Source organism: Anguilla rostrata, chromosome 12 (assembly GCF_018555375.3).
Source record: "Anguilla rostrata isolate EN2019 chromosome 12, ASM1855537v3, whole genome shotgun sequence".
NCBI classification, from domain to species: Eukaryota; Metazoa; Chordata; class Actinopteri; order Anguilliformes; family Anguillidae; genus Anguilla; species Anguilla rostrata.
Window position 1 is genome coordinate 32,112,243 of NC_057944.1, and position 13,091 is coordinate 32,125,333.

At 42.4% G+C, this 13,091-nt stretch overlaps 1 protein-coding gene across 1 annotated transcript; it reads right to left on the reverse strand.

Moving 5' to 3' along the window:
• Nucleotides 1–32: 32 nt before the first annotated feature.
• On the reverse strand, nucleotides 33–6,019 carry nek3 (NIMA related kinase 3). Its single transcript, XM_064302532.1, has 14 exons — nucleotides 5,887–6,019; nucleotides 5,235–5,366; nucleotides 5,022–5,115; nucleotides 4,718–4,815; nucleotides 4,431–4,514; nucleotides 4,031–4,098; nucleotides 3,812–3,898; nucleotides 3,415–3,469; nucleotides 3,046–3,246; nucleotides 2,726–2,831; nucleotides 2,266–2,421; nucleotides 1,692–1,826; nucleotides 1,206–1,323; nucleotides 33–365 (listed from the first exon to the last, which is right to left on the reverse strand). The coding sequence occupies exons 2-14, from the start codon at nucleotides 5,349–5,351 to the stop codon at nucleotides 299–301; spliced, it is 1,386 nt and encodes a 461-aa protein (XP_064158602.1). The 5' UTR covers nucleotides 5,352–5,366; nucleotides 5,887–6,019; the 3' UTR covers nucleotides 33–298.
• Nucleotides 6,020–13,091: the final 7,072 nt, after the last annotated feature.

Sequence of the window (13,091 nt, forward strand, 5' to 3'; positions counted from 1 at the left end):
ACTTTTCCATTGAATAGCTGGTAGAAAGATACCTAATAAATATTTATTAAAAGTTTAGTCACATAAAATTAATTAATCGTTTAAATATCACGCAGAATATACATTATGTACACTTCCAATCTATTCCAAAATTTGAATTTCAAGGTAATAAAAAAAAACAAACAAAAAAAAAAAACATTATGACAAAATTTAAAGCAAGTGATTTGGCCCCCACTTCAAAGACTTTACAGCACCATAGATGGATCTGACATGGAAAAAGCAATAGTCTCTTTTTGCGGACATGTAGAGTGTATGGAGATCAGTCTTCCGTGCCCATTTTCTCCAGCTCCACCACCAAGTCACAAGGCCATTCTTCTTCAAAGTCCCTGAGGAGAAGAAAGTAGGCTACAAATGAACCTACAGCAAGAGATTTCTTGTGTGTATAAAATGCTACTTTACAACCACTCATCAGGCATTACTCATAAATCACAATATTTTTATGTTAGCTTGCTTTTAAATTCAACCGTCAGTTTGCTTAAAATTATGCAAATTATTCTATTCATTATTTTCCTGCTTATTACTGTAATTCAGGTCTCACCATTGAGGCCCACATTTCCCAGGATAAAACATGCTGAACAACGTAAAAAAACAATAATGGTGACAAAAATAAACAAGTAGTTTTTTCCCTTTTTTCTTAAAGTGTGGGGTTTTCTTGGCATGCGTTTAAAAATGTGAAGGGCTTATAGCCTGGTGACATTAACATTATTATCTCCCGTTATTATAATTTACAGAGAGCTGCATGTCGTAAATGTGTGACATCACAATGCTTTAACAGGGTACCCCATCCACGACCAGGTGTGGTCAAACTGAGTTTGGGCTCTTATCTCCTGTTTTTATTACCTTTGGCCTGTGGATGCTGTATGAAAGGTTTCCTAAAAATAAAGCTTCTTAACGTATTATTCCTCCTGTTATTATCATTACTGGGCTCTAGGCTACCATTTTTGTCCTAGGAGCATATGTGCTTCCAAGTAAGAAAGAGTACACTACAGCATTCCAAATTAGTAGATGTGCTGTGAAATTATTTTTCCAGTTAGCACACACAAATTTTCAGGAGCAAATTCTCCTAAAATGGGAGCACTGTAGAGCCCTGTATTACGTTTGCATTATTATTGACTTCCTGAGTCCCATTGAGCATGTGAGGTGGGGTTTGACGGGGCCAAACTCACGTGTCTTCATCGTCAGATCGAGGCTCTAGCCTGGACTCGTCCACTGTGTCCTCTTTGGGTCCGTCTATGGCGTCAGCCCCTGTTTCGGACAGGGGTCCCATCAGGGGATGCTCAACAGCTGGAACGGGGCCGAAGATGGGGGAGACAGACCTTTAGCATTACTTCGCTATCGCTATGTAAACATAACTTAAATAAACCCCCACATTATTTTGTTACTGACAATTTAATTTTAATAGAACACCCCAAATTACAGCAAGAATTCAGCCCCGTTTTGAAGCAAGACTGTCATTGTGTGAGATTCAGAAATTATAATTATTACTCCAAATAGCAATTCATCTTTGGGTTGAACCAGCAGTGCGCACGCACACACTCACACGCATACGCGTACACACGCGCACACACATGCACACACTCTCACACACACACACACACACATACCCACGCACACACACAGATGCACACACACACTCTCTCTCTGTCTCTCACCCATCTTGTGCACCGTGTAAGTTTTGGATGCCATGCTCTGATAGGCTTTGTCCAGCAGACTCAGGAGCCTATCAGGGGTTCCCCTGTCCCACTGCCGGCGGGGGGAGGTCCGCTGTGTCCCAGGAAGAGCGCCCCCTGGAGGAAGCGCAGGACACTTTCAGCAAAACGCAGGAATTTACCAGTGTCTAAAGGGCTAAAGTATAATAAATGATCATTTGACTCTGATAATTTGGGTCTAATTTGGATCAAACGCTGCTTCTGCTCTTTTTGAGTTTCATCAACTGATGACTGTTTTGCTCTTTTCAGCAGTCAGCAGGTAAAAAAAAATGCAAAGGCCACAGAGCGCAGAACGTCTCAGTTAAAAAACGGATGAACTAAATGCCACTGATCCTGGGGAATCTGGGCTGTGGTCCTCTACCTGCAGTGTTGCCAGATCAGATTGACAGTTTCCAGTCCAATCACAACTTAAAACCCGCCCAATTCAATAAAAACCAGCCTAAATCATAACAGGGCCGGTTTTAGCCTGCTGTATTAGGATAGGCTGAAACCCGCCAAATATGGCAACACTGTCTACCTGCGCTGGAGTCAAAGCTGCTCCCGGAGGCCATGCTGGGGGAGGAAATGATGTCAGCATTCTCCAGGACCTGCATCACCGTGTTGGGCAGGCCTCCCGCCCATTTCCTGCGTGAGTGTTCCCGCTCATGTCCAGACTGCGCTTCCTGCATTGACCCTGCAAACGGTTACGCATGTTGACAAAAATAAATAAAGATATACTGTATATATATGAAGAATAAGTTTAATGGTTGCATTTATTTGTTAAAGTAGTCAAAGCCAAATGATAAGGAAAAATGTTGATTGAGCACAGGCTAAAGTTTCCTTATGAACTGAAAAGAAACAAGAGCAAATATCTGAATAGAGATGAATTCCTGAATCACATGCACTCCAACTTAAAATCCAAGAAACCATTAGCCATAAAATTGTTCACAAACTATATTACTGTTATAGAAAAACAAGGCCTAGTCCACGCCTCCCACCTCCAACTGAAGAGGTTGTCTCGATGAGACTCTTCTGTCCAAGGAACACGGCAACTCTTTCTCCTTCCTCCTTCTTCCATCTGCTTGGAGCTTCTCTCTGTAGTTGCTAGGAAACAGTCAAGAGCCTAACGCATTTGAAATAGCCTAAGCATTACGAGGTCACAAGTTCAAGACTAATGCTGTAAGCTACGGAACTCTCGAGTGTGACCCGTGTTACTAAGGTAAAATAATAAGGGAAGAGCAGTATGAAAAGCCACCCACCCTACCTTCTAGTGAGGAGGCAGGGAACAGGACTGTCCCGGGATCGAGGGGAGGATTACCTGGGGGGGCAGGTGTTTCTGCAGGAGCCTGGAGATGCGGTGCGAGGTGAGGATGGTGTTGAGCGAAGGCCGGTCCCGGGGGTTGGTCTTGAACATCTGCTTGAGCAGGTAGTGCAGCTCGTACGGCAGGTGATTGGGTAATGGGGGGTAGGCACCCCGACACACCTTCAAAATCAGGCTCTTCCAACTCTGTGCTTGGAACTGCAAGTTATAGGAGAGGAGAGTTACCTGATGGATTTGCTGATTTACTGGCTGATTGGTTGCTTGATCAATAGGTTACTAGACTCATTCATTGGTTTGTTGATTGGCTGACTGGTTCAATCGTTCATTAGCTGATTTACTGGGGTGAGGTGGTGGGGGGGCAGTTACCGGGTGACGCAGGGTGCAGAGTTCGTACAGGACGCAGCCAAGGGACCATACATCACTGCAACACACGGACAGATTAAATATTTACACCGTCATTCTGCAGCAAAACACCTTTTCCCCTCAGATATGTGCTTACTATTATTGCTCTTAGTGGGTCAGCAGGTTTCTAGCTAAAATGTACAGTAAATTGCAGGCTGGGCCTAGAAATCCGTGCTGCTACTGGTGAAACATGTGAATTGACAAGCACGGTTGAGGAATGGGAAGACAAAATGGATTTGAAAATCCCATAATGCTCAATGGAGAATTTCCATTTAATTTCTGGAACAAACAGAAATGAAATGCACTTGACCCCAGCCCTGTTCTCTAGACACCTGTTTTCATTATCACCTGCGTGACGTACCTCTTATTATTGTAGGGTCTGCTGTCCCAAATCTCTGGAGACACGTAGTAAGGGGTTCCCACATAGGAGTAAGCATAGGCCTTTGAGCTACAATGCAGAAAAAAAATCTGTTAAAAACAAAAAAATTATTTCACACATACAACAACAAAGCAGAATTTTTCTGTTGGAAGAACAGAGAACAGTTGGAAGAACAAAGACCTGGAGAGTTCCACTTTATACCTGTTCAAGACACAAGCCGAACCGAAGTCCCCCAGTTTGATAGTTCCATTATCCGTGAGGAAAATATTCTAAAAATTAGACAACAGAGCTTGTAAGCTTGCTTGGATCCTGAAAACTAGCAATATGTTCACCTTACATACAAATCAAGCAAAGAAAGTCAATGGATGTTCCCTCTGGTCATTAAAATAAATCATTTTCTAGCTTTGCATGAATGACAGCTAATTCCACACACATGATAACAACCATTCAGGATGAACTAAACTAAAATTATATTCAATCCTACCACCTCAATTGGTCATTTTAGATCACACACCGACAGACTATTATTCCAGTCACTCATTAAGGAAAACCACGGCCTGGTGACATCGTGCACCACTAAGACACAGGTAAGCCCTTTCACCTTGGATTTCAGGTCCCTGTGTAGCACACGCTTGTCGTGGATGTGTTTCGCACCCAAACACATCTGAGCAAACCACCTGAGGACCTGTGGGAGAGGAACACGGAATCTGATTCCACGCGGGACAGACTTCAAGGGCATCGCAGAAAGCCTAAACATGATTAGATGGATACTGAAACAGCCTGACTGGTCGACCGATTGACTGACACCACTGGCTCTTGCCCACAAGACAGTGATTTGGTAATGACCTCACGTGCGCTTATCTTCGAATGATGAGCCCAATGTCTCACCTCATCCACAGAGAACAGTGTGCTCTTCTGCTGCTTGATCCTCTGCAGAAGATCTCCCCCAGCGCAGTATTCCATAACAATGTACAGATGGCCATCAGCTAACATTGCAAGAAAAAAAGAAAGTGTTTTATTAGCAATAATCAGCCTCACCTTCTTCCTTACAGGCAGGATTACATCATGATTGATGATGCAAACATCACCTAATTTTGCCCACATTAAAGCTAATTGTAAGAGGCAACACATTGCCGTAGATATTTTACGAAAATATTAAGGACACAAAAATTTCCTGATTGGGAAGACAAACCTTCAAATGACTCTCTGAAGGCAACGATGTTAGTGTGCTTCAGTCTGGAGAGAAGTACCGCTTCCGTTCTAGAGTTCTCTTGCCCGGAACGAGTCTGTGAAACAGACATACCATACAGAATAATTGTAGGCTACTTATTCTAGACAACCAAACAAGTTCATGTTCGTCGAAACAAAGAAAAAGACCACTTCTGTGCATAGACCGCGTATTTACCTTGGGTAGCCGGATCTCTTTAACCACGTATTGACCGCTGTCATCTTTGGGCTGAACCAGCAGTGCGCGACCGAATGAGCCTTCGCCGATCACACGCAGTACAGTGTAACTATCCATGCTCGCACAATGCACCTTGACGTAAGGGTAAGGACACACCCCAAACCGCCTCATTAACTGTACACCGTAGCATGCAATCGTAATCCCCCACCCCCCACGTATACATTTCCGCGTCACAAAGTTTTCAGATAAGACCCTACGTGAATCGTAAAATTGCCTTCAGCACTCTGACCTGGGAGGAGGCTTTAGCTAGCAAACGTTAGACTAGATCTCGCAGGTGAATCACTGCCGTTATCAGTGCAGATCACTAGCCAGAAAGTTGCAAATGAGACAGGAAAGATCCAGCTATGTCGCTAACTACACGGCTATATATTTATGTCTTTTGCAAAATAATATTGTTCTACAAAACGTACACATACGTCCCATAGTAATACATTCACCCATATAATGAATGGCGCTTATCAGACGTTGCCAGGTACCAGTACAAAGGGTAACTCACTAAGTCGCTAAAGAATGAAATGAATGAAACTGAAATTAAACATTCGTATCTTACTAGATCATTTCGATGAAGAAAATTATTTGTGATGTAGGTTACCTTAAACCATATTTTGAATGGGCGTTAAATTCCATAAACACCCCCGAAGTGTTCCACGCCTGTTAGAAACAACAACGCTCGCATGGCACACATTTATTTCCGCACTGTAGTTTTACGTAGGAGTGACGTATCGGCCAATGAACTGAGCTGCGCTTTTAAGCCTTTACTCGTTTTAATGTATCACATTGTATTTTTGAATACAGCAATGAAATACCACGATCAAAACCATCGTATTTTTAATTAATAAAGGTTCCCAAATTTTTTAGAACCACAGAATATTTGGTTCTCAAATTATTTAGAACCACAGAATAGGCAGAGGCGAGACTATTTGCAGAGGAAAATAGTCTATTAGATATAAGGCACCATTTCCTAGTATTTAAAATATGGCATCTAGTTTTTACAATGTTTCAATAACAGGCAAGTAAGCTGCCATGCTGCAAATATTGACAAAACTGACGAAATATTTCTGTTTGGGCAATGCAGTGATAGTTGATGATATTACATGTGACAACAGAATGTGGAACACTGCATTGCAACAATGGGCCGAGTGGAATGTAATGGATTCCGTACAAAATGTTGTGGATTATGCATGTATTTCCTATGGGATGTTGTTCATTGAGATGGCCCATTGTACAAACATTTAAAGGAACAAGTGCTTTTATTTTTGTATTTCTAATTATCAGCTACCGGGTGATAATTAGGTGTAGATGTGAAGTATAAAGTTTAGACATATACTGCAAACATTGTGCACAGGCCACTGTGAATATGCCCATCACTGTCAGAATGCCAGCAATGGTCACTGATATATAGTTGAAACAGGGGAATAGACTCAAGGAAAAATTTATCAACCTGGCACATGTGAAGAATATCTTAAAGATGAAAAAAGGCCAATGCATCAAAAGGAGACAGCATATGATCAATTCATCTAGTTTCTTTTTTCCACGCTAGTGTATGAACATCAAGGCCCCTGAGAGCCTGTGTGTCATAACATAAAATTGATTCATTATCTTGTCTTATTATACTATTTTTGCCATTTTAGAATCAATGATTAGTTACTTTTGTTCCTTTCTGTCAGAACCAAGCCTTAAGTTGTTTTTCACCCTATGCCTGAAATGTGGAAAATCTGACTTCTGTGTTGGACCTTTTAAGAGGGATTTTGCTGCTGTGGTATTTCTTAGTGTGGTCTTTCAACATTTGAAAGGTTTGCATGATATAGACACCACACATAAAGAAGAACAGAAAAATGTATCTTGTTTATCAAAGTGCAAAAACATTCAAATTTACCCTATATAAATGGACGAGTCAACAGCTCACTAGAAATACAAATATCAAGTTTTCATTCTTACTTTCTAGATTTCGGATCCTTTTTTTCATTACATTAAAAAAAAAAAAAAATTAATTCCATCTTCCGGAGTAATTTTGACGCAGTATTAAATCTACTGAAGGACAAAGGCATGTATTCATGCAGATATCACACACACACACACACTCACACACATACACACCCACACACGCACACAGATTTAAAGTATCCCGTGAACAAGTCACAACTTTGACCGTCTCCCTGCCCCTTATGTTTGTTGAACCAAAAAACAAAAGCAGTATTATCAAGCTATCAAGATTAAAAGAATTTTCCTGTGAACAATTCAGAAAGATAAAGGAAGTACATCCAGATCCAATCACACTGTATTCCCTTTGCAAGTAAAATTTTTGCACATCTGTAGCTAGAATTCTGTTTGGAGGCAACGTTCACATTGTTTGTTTAACGTTGTGTAACGTTGTCACAATTTAAAACTGCAGGCATCTAAAAATGTAGTACAACTAAATATAACAAATAATGTGCTCTCATTTAAGATTTTTTTTAAAAGCTGCTGGGCAATGTAAAAATATAACTCCATGCAATGACAATAATTTCTTTTTTAATCTATAATTAAAGAGCCAATGGCAATTTTCAGCAAGTCCTCAATGTGATTAAACTTACTTTGATTTTATTACTTCAGAGTCAGCCATTCCATTGTAAGTGCTATTAGAAATGTAGACATTTATTGAATAACTGGAGTTTCTAATTGGATCTCCCCAGAACAATGACATAAAAAGCACACTGTAGCGGATGGAGGGCACTCCACTAAATGAGCAAAATATGGAGGTGAACCCATTGCACATTATTGTACAAATGCTTTATAGTTTACTTCTAACTCAGTCTTTCAAACTTCCTGTGTCATTCATGTAAGCTTAAGAAGCTAGTGAAGTCACAGGAGATGACCTAAATAATCAATTGTAACTTTCATCTGTTTCACAGATGGTTTTTTCAAAATCCGATACTGCGTGCCACTAGGGGGCAGCGTTTACGCAGGTTTCTGAATTCAGACCGACCATAAAAGACAGGAAGGTCACAAACGTAGCCCACGTGCTTTCCCAATCTGTGCACTCGGCATTTTAAGAACCTGGTTTAATTGGGTGTCATTAAAGCGGCTTTCGTCATACTTTCCCAATCTATTGACAATGGTGAACATCCCTGTTCACGGTGATCACACATGTCCCCTGCTCAGTTAACTAGTCAGCTTTTTGCACCAGCTACATTTCGCTCACAGATTAGACCACAAGAAAACACTTTACACTTGAGCTAAAATGTCAGGTCAAATCAATCACTGGGTTAATTGAACAATCAAGGTTGGGAGCTGGCATGAAACCCAGTAGCAGAGCCACTCTTCCATGTCCACAGCTGCTATAGACTGTTACCTTAACGCACAGCTTATCTGCTGTTTGTTGTGGTGCCGTTTGTCCCCAGTCCTACTTGGAGAGGACTGTGGTCAAATGCACCGTGTACACCTGTGTGCAGGTATACCTGAGTCACTGCGCTCCTCCTTTGCTTAGATTTTTGAGCACCGTTTAAAAAAAGGAGGTGTTTTGCACCTCCCCTCCAAAAAAAGAGAAAAAAATCATTAAACCTCAGTCTGCATTATAAAATGTTTCTTTTTCCTCTGTTTCTGCTTGTTCATTTGCTTTTGTTCTCCTTTCAACCACCCCCTTTCCTCTTTGTGTGAGAGCATTTCATGTTTAAACTCCATGTTTACTTCAGTCCATGGCTTTTTAGTCATGCTTTCAGCACCTTGACAAAAATCTTCTGCTCCTCAATCGAAAAAGCGTGTTTGATCCAGTCTCTCTCTCTCTCTCTCTCTCACACACACACATACACACACACACACACTGTGCGTGTGCTCTGTACACTGATAGGCTTCCTGGTCTTTATGAGCCTTATAAAGATGTGTGGTGTCAGGCAGCACGCAGCCTCTCTGGGGCCTTCTCTTCCTGGTGCACAGGCATGCAGGCTGCCGGTTGCTGGGGGTTTGTGATGACAGCCTGGCTTTAGTTAGCAAGGGAAATCAGGTGCTGAACAGTGTTTCCACCCACTGATAGTGTACATGGAAGAGCCTTTTTTATTTTTGAAGTGGTATCTGTTTTGCAATGGCATCTGGTTCATGAGGAAATTATTTCTTAGTAGGGTTGGTATGTTTGTGAATGATCTGTTCTGGTTGATCACTGATCACACAAGTCCACCCGGGTAAAATATTTAGAGACTAGTGCACTCTCTTCCAGCCCCTGGCATGCTTCAACTGAACAAAAGTATTGTTTAAAGGGTTTAAACACTCTCACACACAAACACACACTCACACACAAATATTTTAAAATTCAGATCTTGTACTCTTCTTGTACCACTGACTGGGGCAAAGCAGATTACTGTAGAAGATGAAGATTCCTTCGAGCCAAATTAATGTCACAGCATTACAGTAACAAAGCACAGAGAAAAAACCAGCTGCGTTCGTTTGCTGAAGGATCCTCCCCCTATTACCCAGAAGCTGCTTTCATCATTGTTACAGTCTTCCCCCTTATCCTCCGATCTTTGGCCAGGCGAAGATGATATATTGGATGTGATGATGTGAGAAGATATGATTGACTAAAGCTGCTCGGTGGGTCCAGAGGAGAACACATGGTTCATGTGAGACCCCCTTGGATATTGGTGTGCCCCTCCCCCCACTCCCCCCCACTCCCCCTCCATAGATTTATAAGCAAAAGTATGCATAGATCCTCCTAAAGATATGACTCTCTGGTCTTCATATCCAGAACCATATTTTCTGCTATGCTGTAATTTACACTACAAGGGACATTCAATAAAAATAAAATTATTTTTTGAAAATATTTTCACTGCAACATGTTTCTGTCGTTCAAGATACATGCTTTATGTCAACAAAAAAAAATACTTGAACTTTTTTTCTGCTGGGTCTCAGGAGGATATATTTCTGATTGAACAAATTGCATCGGGGAAACTGTTGGTCTTGTATAAACTCTGCTGGAGTTTAATTAATACTGAGCATTTTAACCGCGCATGCATTTGGCTTTTCAAAACTCCAGATCAATGATTTAGTAGAACAAGCAGGCGCATGGCCACAGGCAGGGGGACAGATGGGGGACTGGCAGAGATCTCTGGGCTCATCAATTAGTGTGATGAGGTCCTGGATGTGGGAATGAACGGACCAGCCCATAGAACATTCCGGGTGTGATTTATATGTCAGTTATCTATTTGCAGCAGACCAATGGAAGCCCGGCCCTTTCCAAGCATCCGAGACAAAGGCTGCATTTCAATCCACGCCCTCACCCCCACCACCCGCAGACCAGACCAGAGGGTTTACACGCCTTTGTAGCCGCTAATATATTTTTACTGTATATATATATTTATGTACATGAACAGTAAATATGTCCATAATGTGCAAGAGGTTAGACACAAAAAGAGTTTTCAGCTGTCTTTCAGGGAGTTTGTCGAAAAGTTGAATTTAAGTTTCACTATACAAATGACTGTTCTAATTTACTTTAATGATTTAGAGCAGATGTTGCTATGAAATCCAGGAGCAAATTAAAAACCTACCCCTGCCCTATTCCCTCAGGTTTACACATGAAGATATGAATCCACCAGAGTTGAGGGGGGAGGGGGGGGGGGCTCTTAAAACAAAAAGAAAACATTTAGCTGAAGGTTTATGTGCTTGTTCTATGTTACATGAACCTTCATCATTGTGGGTGGCCCACTCCAGTGATGTTATTGGGAATCCCCCAACAAATGGATTTTATGGGGCCAGCGTTGATCGCCTAACCTTGTGGTAAGCACCTATACATCAATATGCAGAATAACATCTGCAAAATGCAAACATAAACCAAAAGGGTTATAAGAATGCCATATCTGTCATACCTTCACCTGGAAAAATGAACAAAAGAGAAGGTGCTTGAAAGTTCACGTTCTGTATCCCGCAATCAGAGTCGTGCAAGGACACAAATGGGCGGGAAGTTGAGCGTCACACGCTCCAATGAACGTGAGACGAACCGGGGCCAACATGCCTGAGGGCAGGGATGGCTAAAGAAAACATGAACACAACACACTTCAGCCACGGAGGGGCCTGCAGAGGCTGCGGAACTGGCAGGAGAGCTGAGAAGCTGAAGGGGAACCAGCGGCAGGAGAGTTTCAGCTGAGAGCTTTAAGAAACACTGCAGGACAGTTCTGGCAGAGGCCTGTAGAGCGGGCTCTAGGATTTCCTAAACAAGAAGTAACCGGGGACAACTGATATGTCAGTGTTTGTAAGCCAGGGAACCGGTGCAAGAACATAGCCGGAAATATTCATATTGTTGGTCCTGCAATGAACAAGAGGGGCCCGTACTACCGGTGGGCTTTTACAATGGGGCGTGGTGGGTCAGCCAAGATAGATGGGTGGGCCAGGCTACTATGTAGGTGGCCAACCTTACACATACAAACCATGAATATTTACTGAAGGAATTTGGGCTTATTGTCTTGCTGAAAGTTGCAATGGCAGTGCCCCACCTCGGAAACAAACCTGCAACCTCTAAATATACAAGCATGGCTTCCAGATCCACTATATCACACTGCCGCCCATGCTACTGAAAGGTGTGGAAGCTGATTGTGACTCTTCCACAGTCAATTTCAGGCTCAGGTGATGCTCAGTGATGGATATCAAGGGAAGGTGGAGAAGCGGCCATTCAATGGTTTAGAGAGGGTGATTTCATCGGTGAACGAATCAATAAAATTGACAAAAAGCCAGTGGAAGGTTTGTCTCTATTACTCTGTATTCCAGCCACGGGACAAAGCCAACCTCGGGCAGAATGCAATTTATTTAAAATATGCTGTTGTTTGTTTACTGTAATTTACTGCTTGTTAGGATAGCTTTATTCTTGTTTCTATAACTTAGTTTAATGTTCAATAGGATACCTGACAAGTCGGCAGTCCTGCCTGCGCTCCCTATTTCTCTTGTGACTGTACTTTCTCCCTCTAGGGAATTACTGCACTGCAGTCCCAATGCAATCCAATTCAATGCAGCTCTTCAGGCTTCAATGATCTTTGCACTTGTGTTTGCATTGGAAGTTGCTGTGAACGTGAGCAACTGTTTAACGCCAGTAAAGTAATTCTGCCCTAGGACAGCACGCCGGGGCTTTTCTATATTGCATTTGGAACTCAGGTCTAGATGTGCCATGCTTAACATTGTAATTATCTGGTTGCTAAACCCTAATCTCCTTTCACTTCCTCTTCCCTGGTGCTTCTGCCCAACCTTCTGTACCTTTTCTCCACAGGGCACACATACTGTTCTGCTCCAGTACCAACCCCCTTCTGGTTCAGTCCCAGCCCTCTCCTTGTTCAGTGCCACCCTCTCCAAGTTCTGTCACAACTCACTCCTGGTTCAGTCCCAACCCTCTCCTGGTTGAGTCCCAACCCTCTCCTGGTTTAGTTACAACCCTCGCCCGGTTCAAACCCAATCTCCCCCTGGTTCAGTTTCAACTCCCTTCATGGTTCAAACCCAACCTCCTCCTGGTTCAGTCCCACCCCTCTCCTGGTTCAAACCCAAGCTTCTGCTGGTTCAAGCTCATCACCTGGAGACATGGATGTTCTCCTGGCTCTCTTGCTCTTCTCACCTGCATGTCAACATAGATTTCTTTGCTTGCACCCTCTATTTTAATTCAAAATTCTATCAATCAATTGAAATTCAGTTAAAACAATTTACCAAACAATACCAATTCGGCAATACCACTAAGCTTAAAGTCAGTGGCTGTTCATGCTGGAACTGACCCCCTATCCCCGCGACGGGTACCCCTAATCGCCCCGAGTCGAGTGGGGCGATAACCGGACGCACTGTTTACACAGCTATTCACAC

Coding starts and splice junctions, on each gene's coding strand:
- nek3 (XM_064302532.1), bottom strand. CDS start 5,351: ATGGATAGTTACACTGTACTGCGTGTGATCGGCGAAGGCTCATTCGGT. Junction 4,816..5,021: donor CTTCAGAGAGTCATTTGAAG/GTTTGTCTTCCC, acceptor TTGCAATGTTAG/CTGATGGCCATCTGTACATT. Junction 2,832..3,045: donor AGAAACACCTGCCCCCCCAG/GTAATCCTCCCC, acceptor ACTGTTTCCTAG/CAACTACAGAGAGAAGCTCC.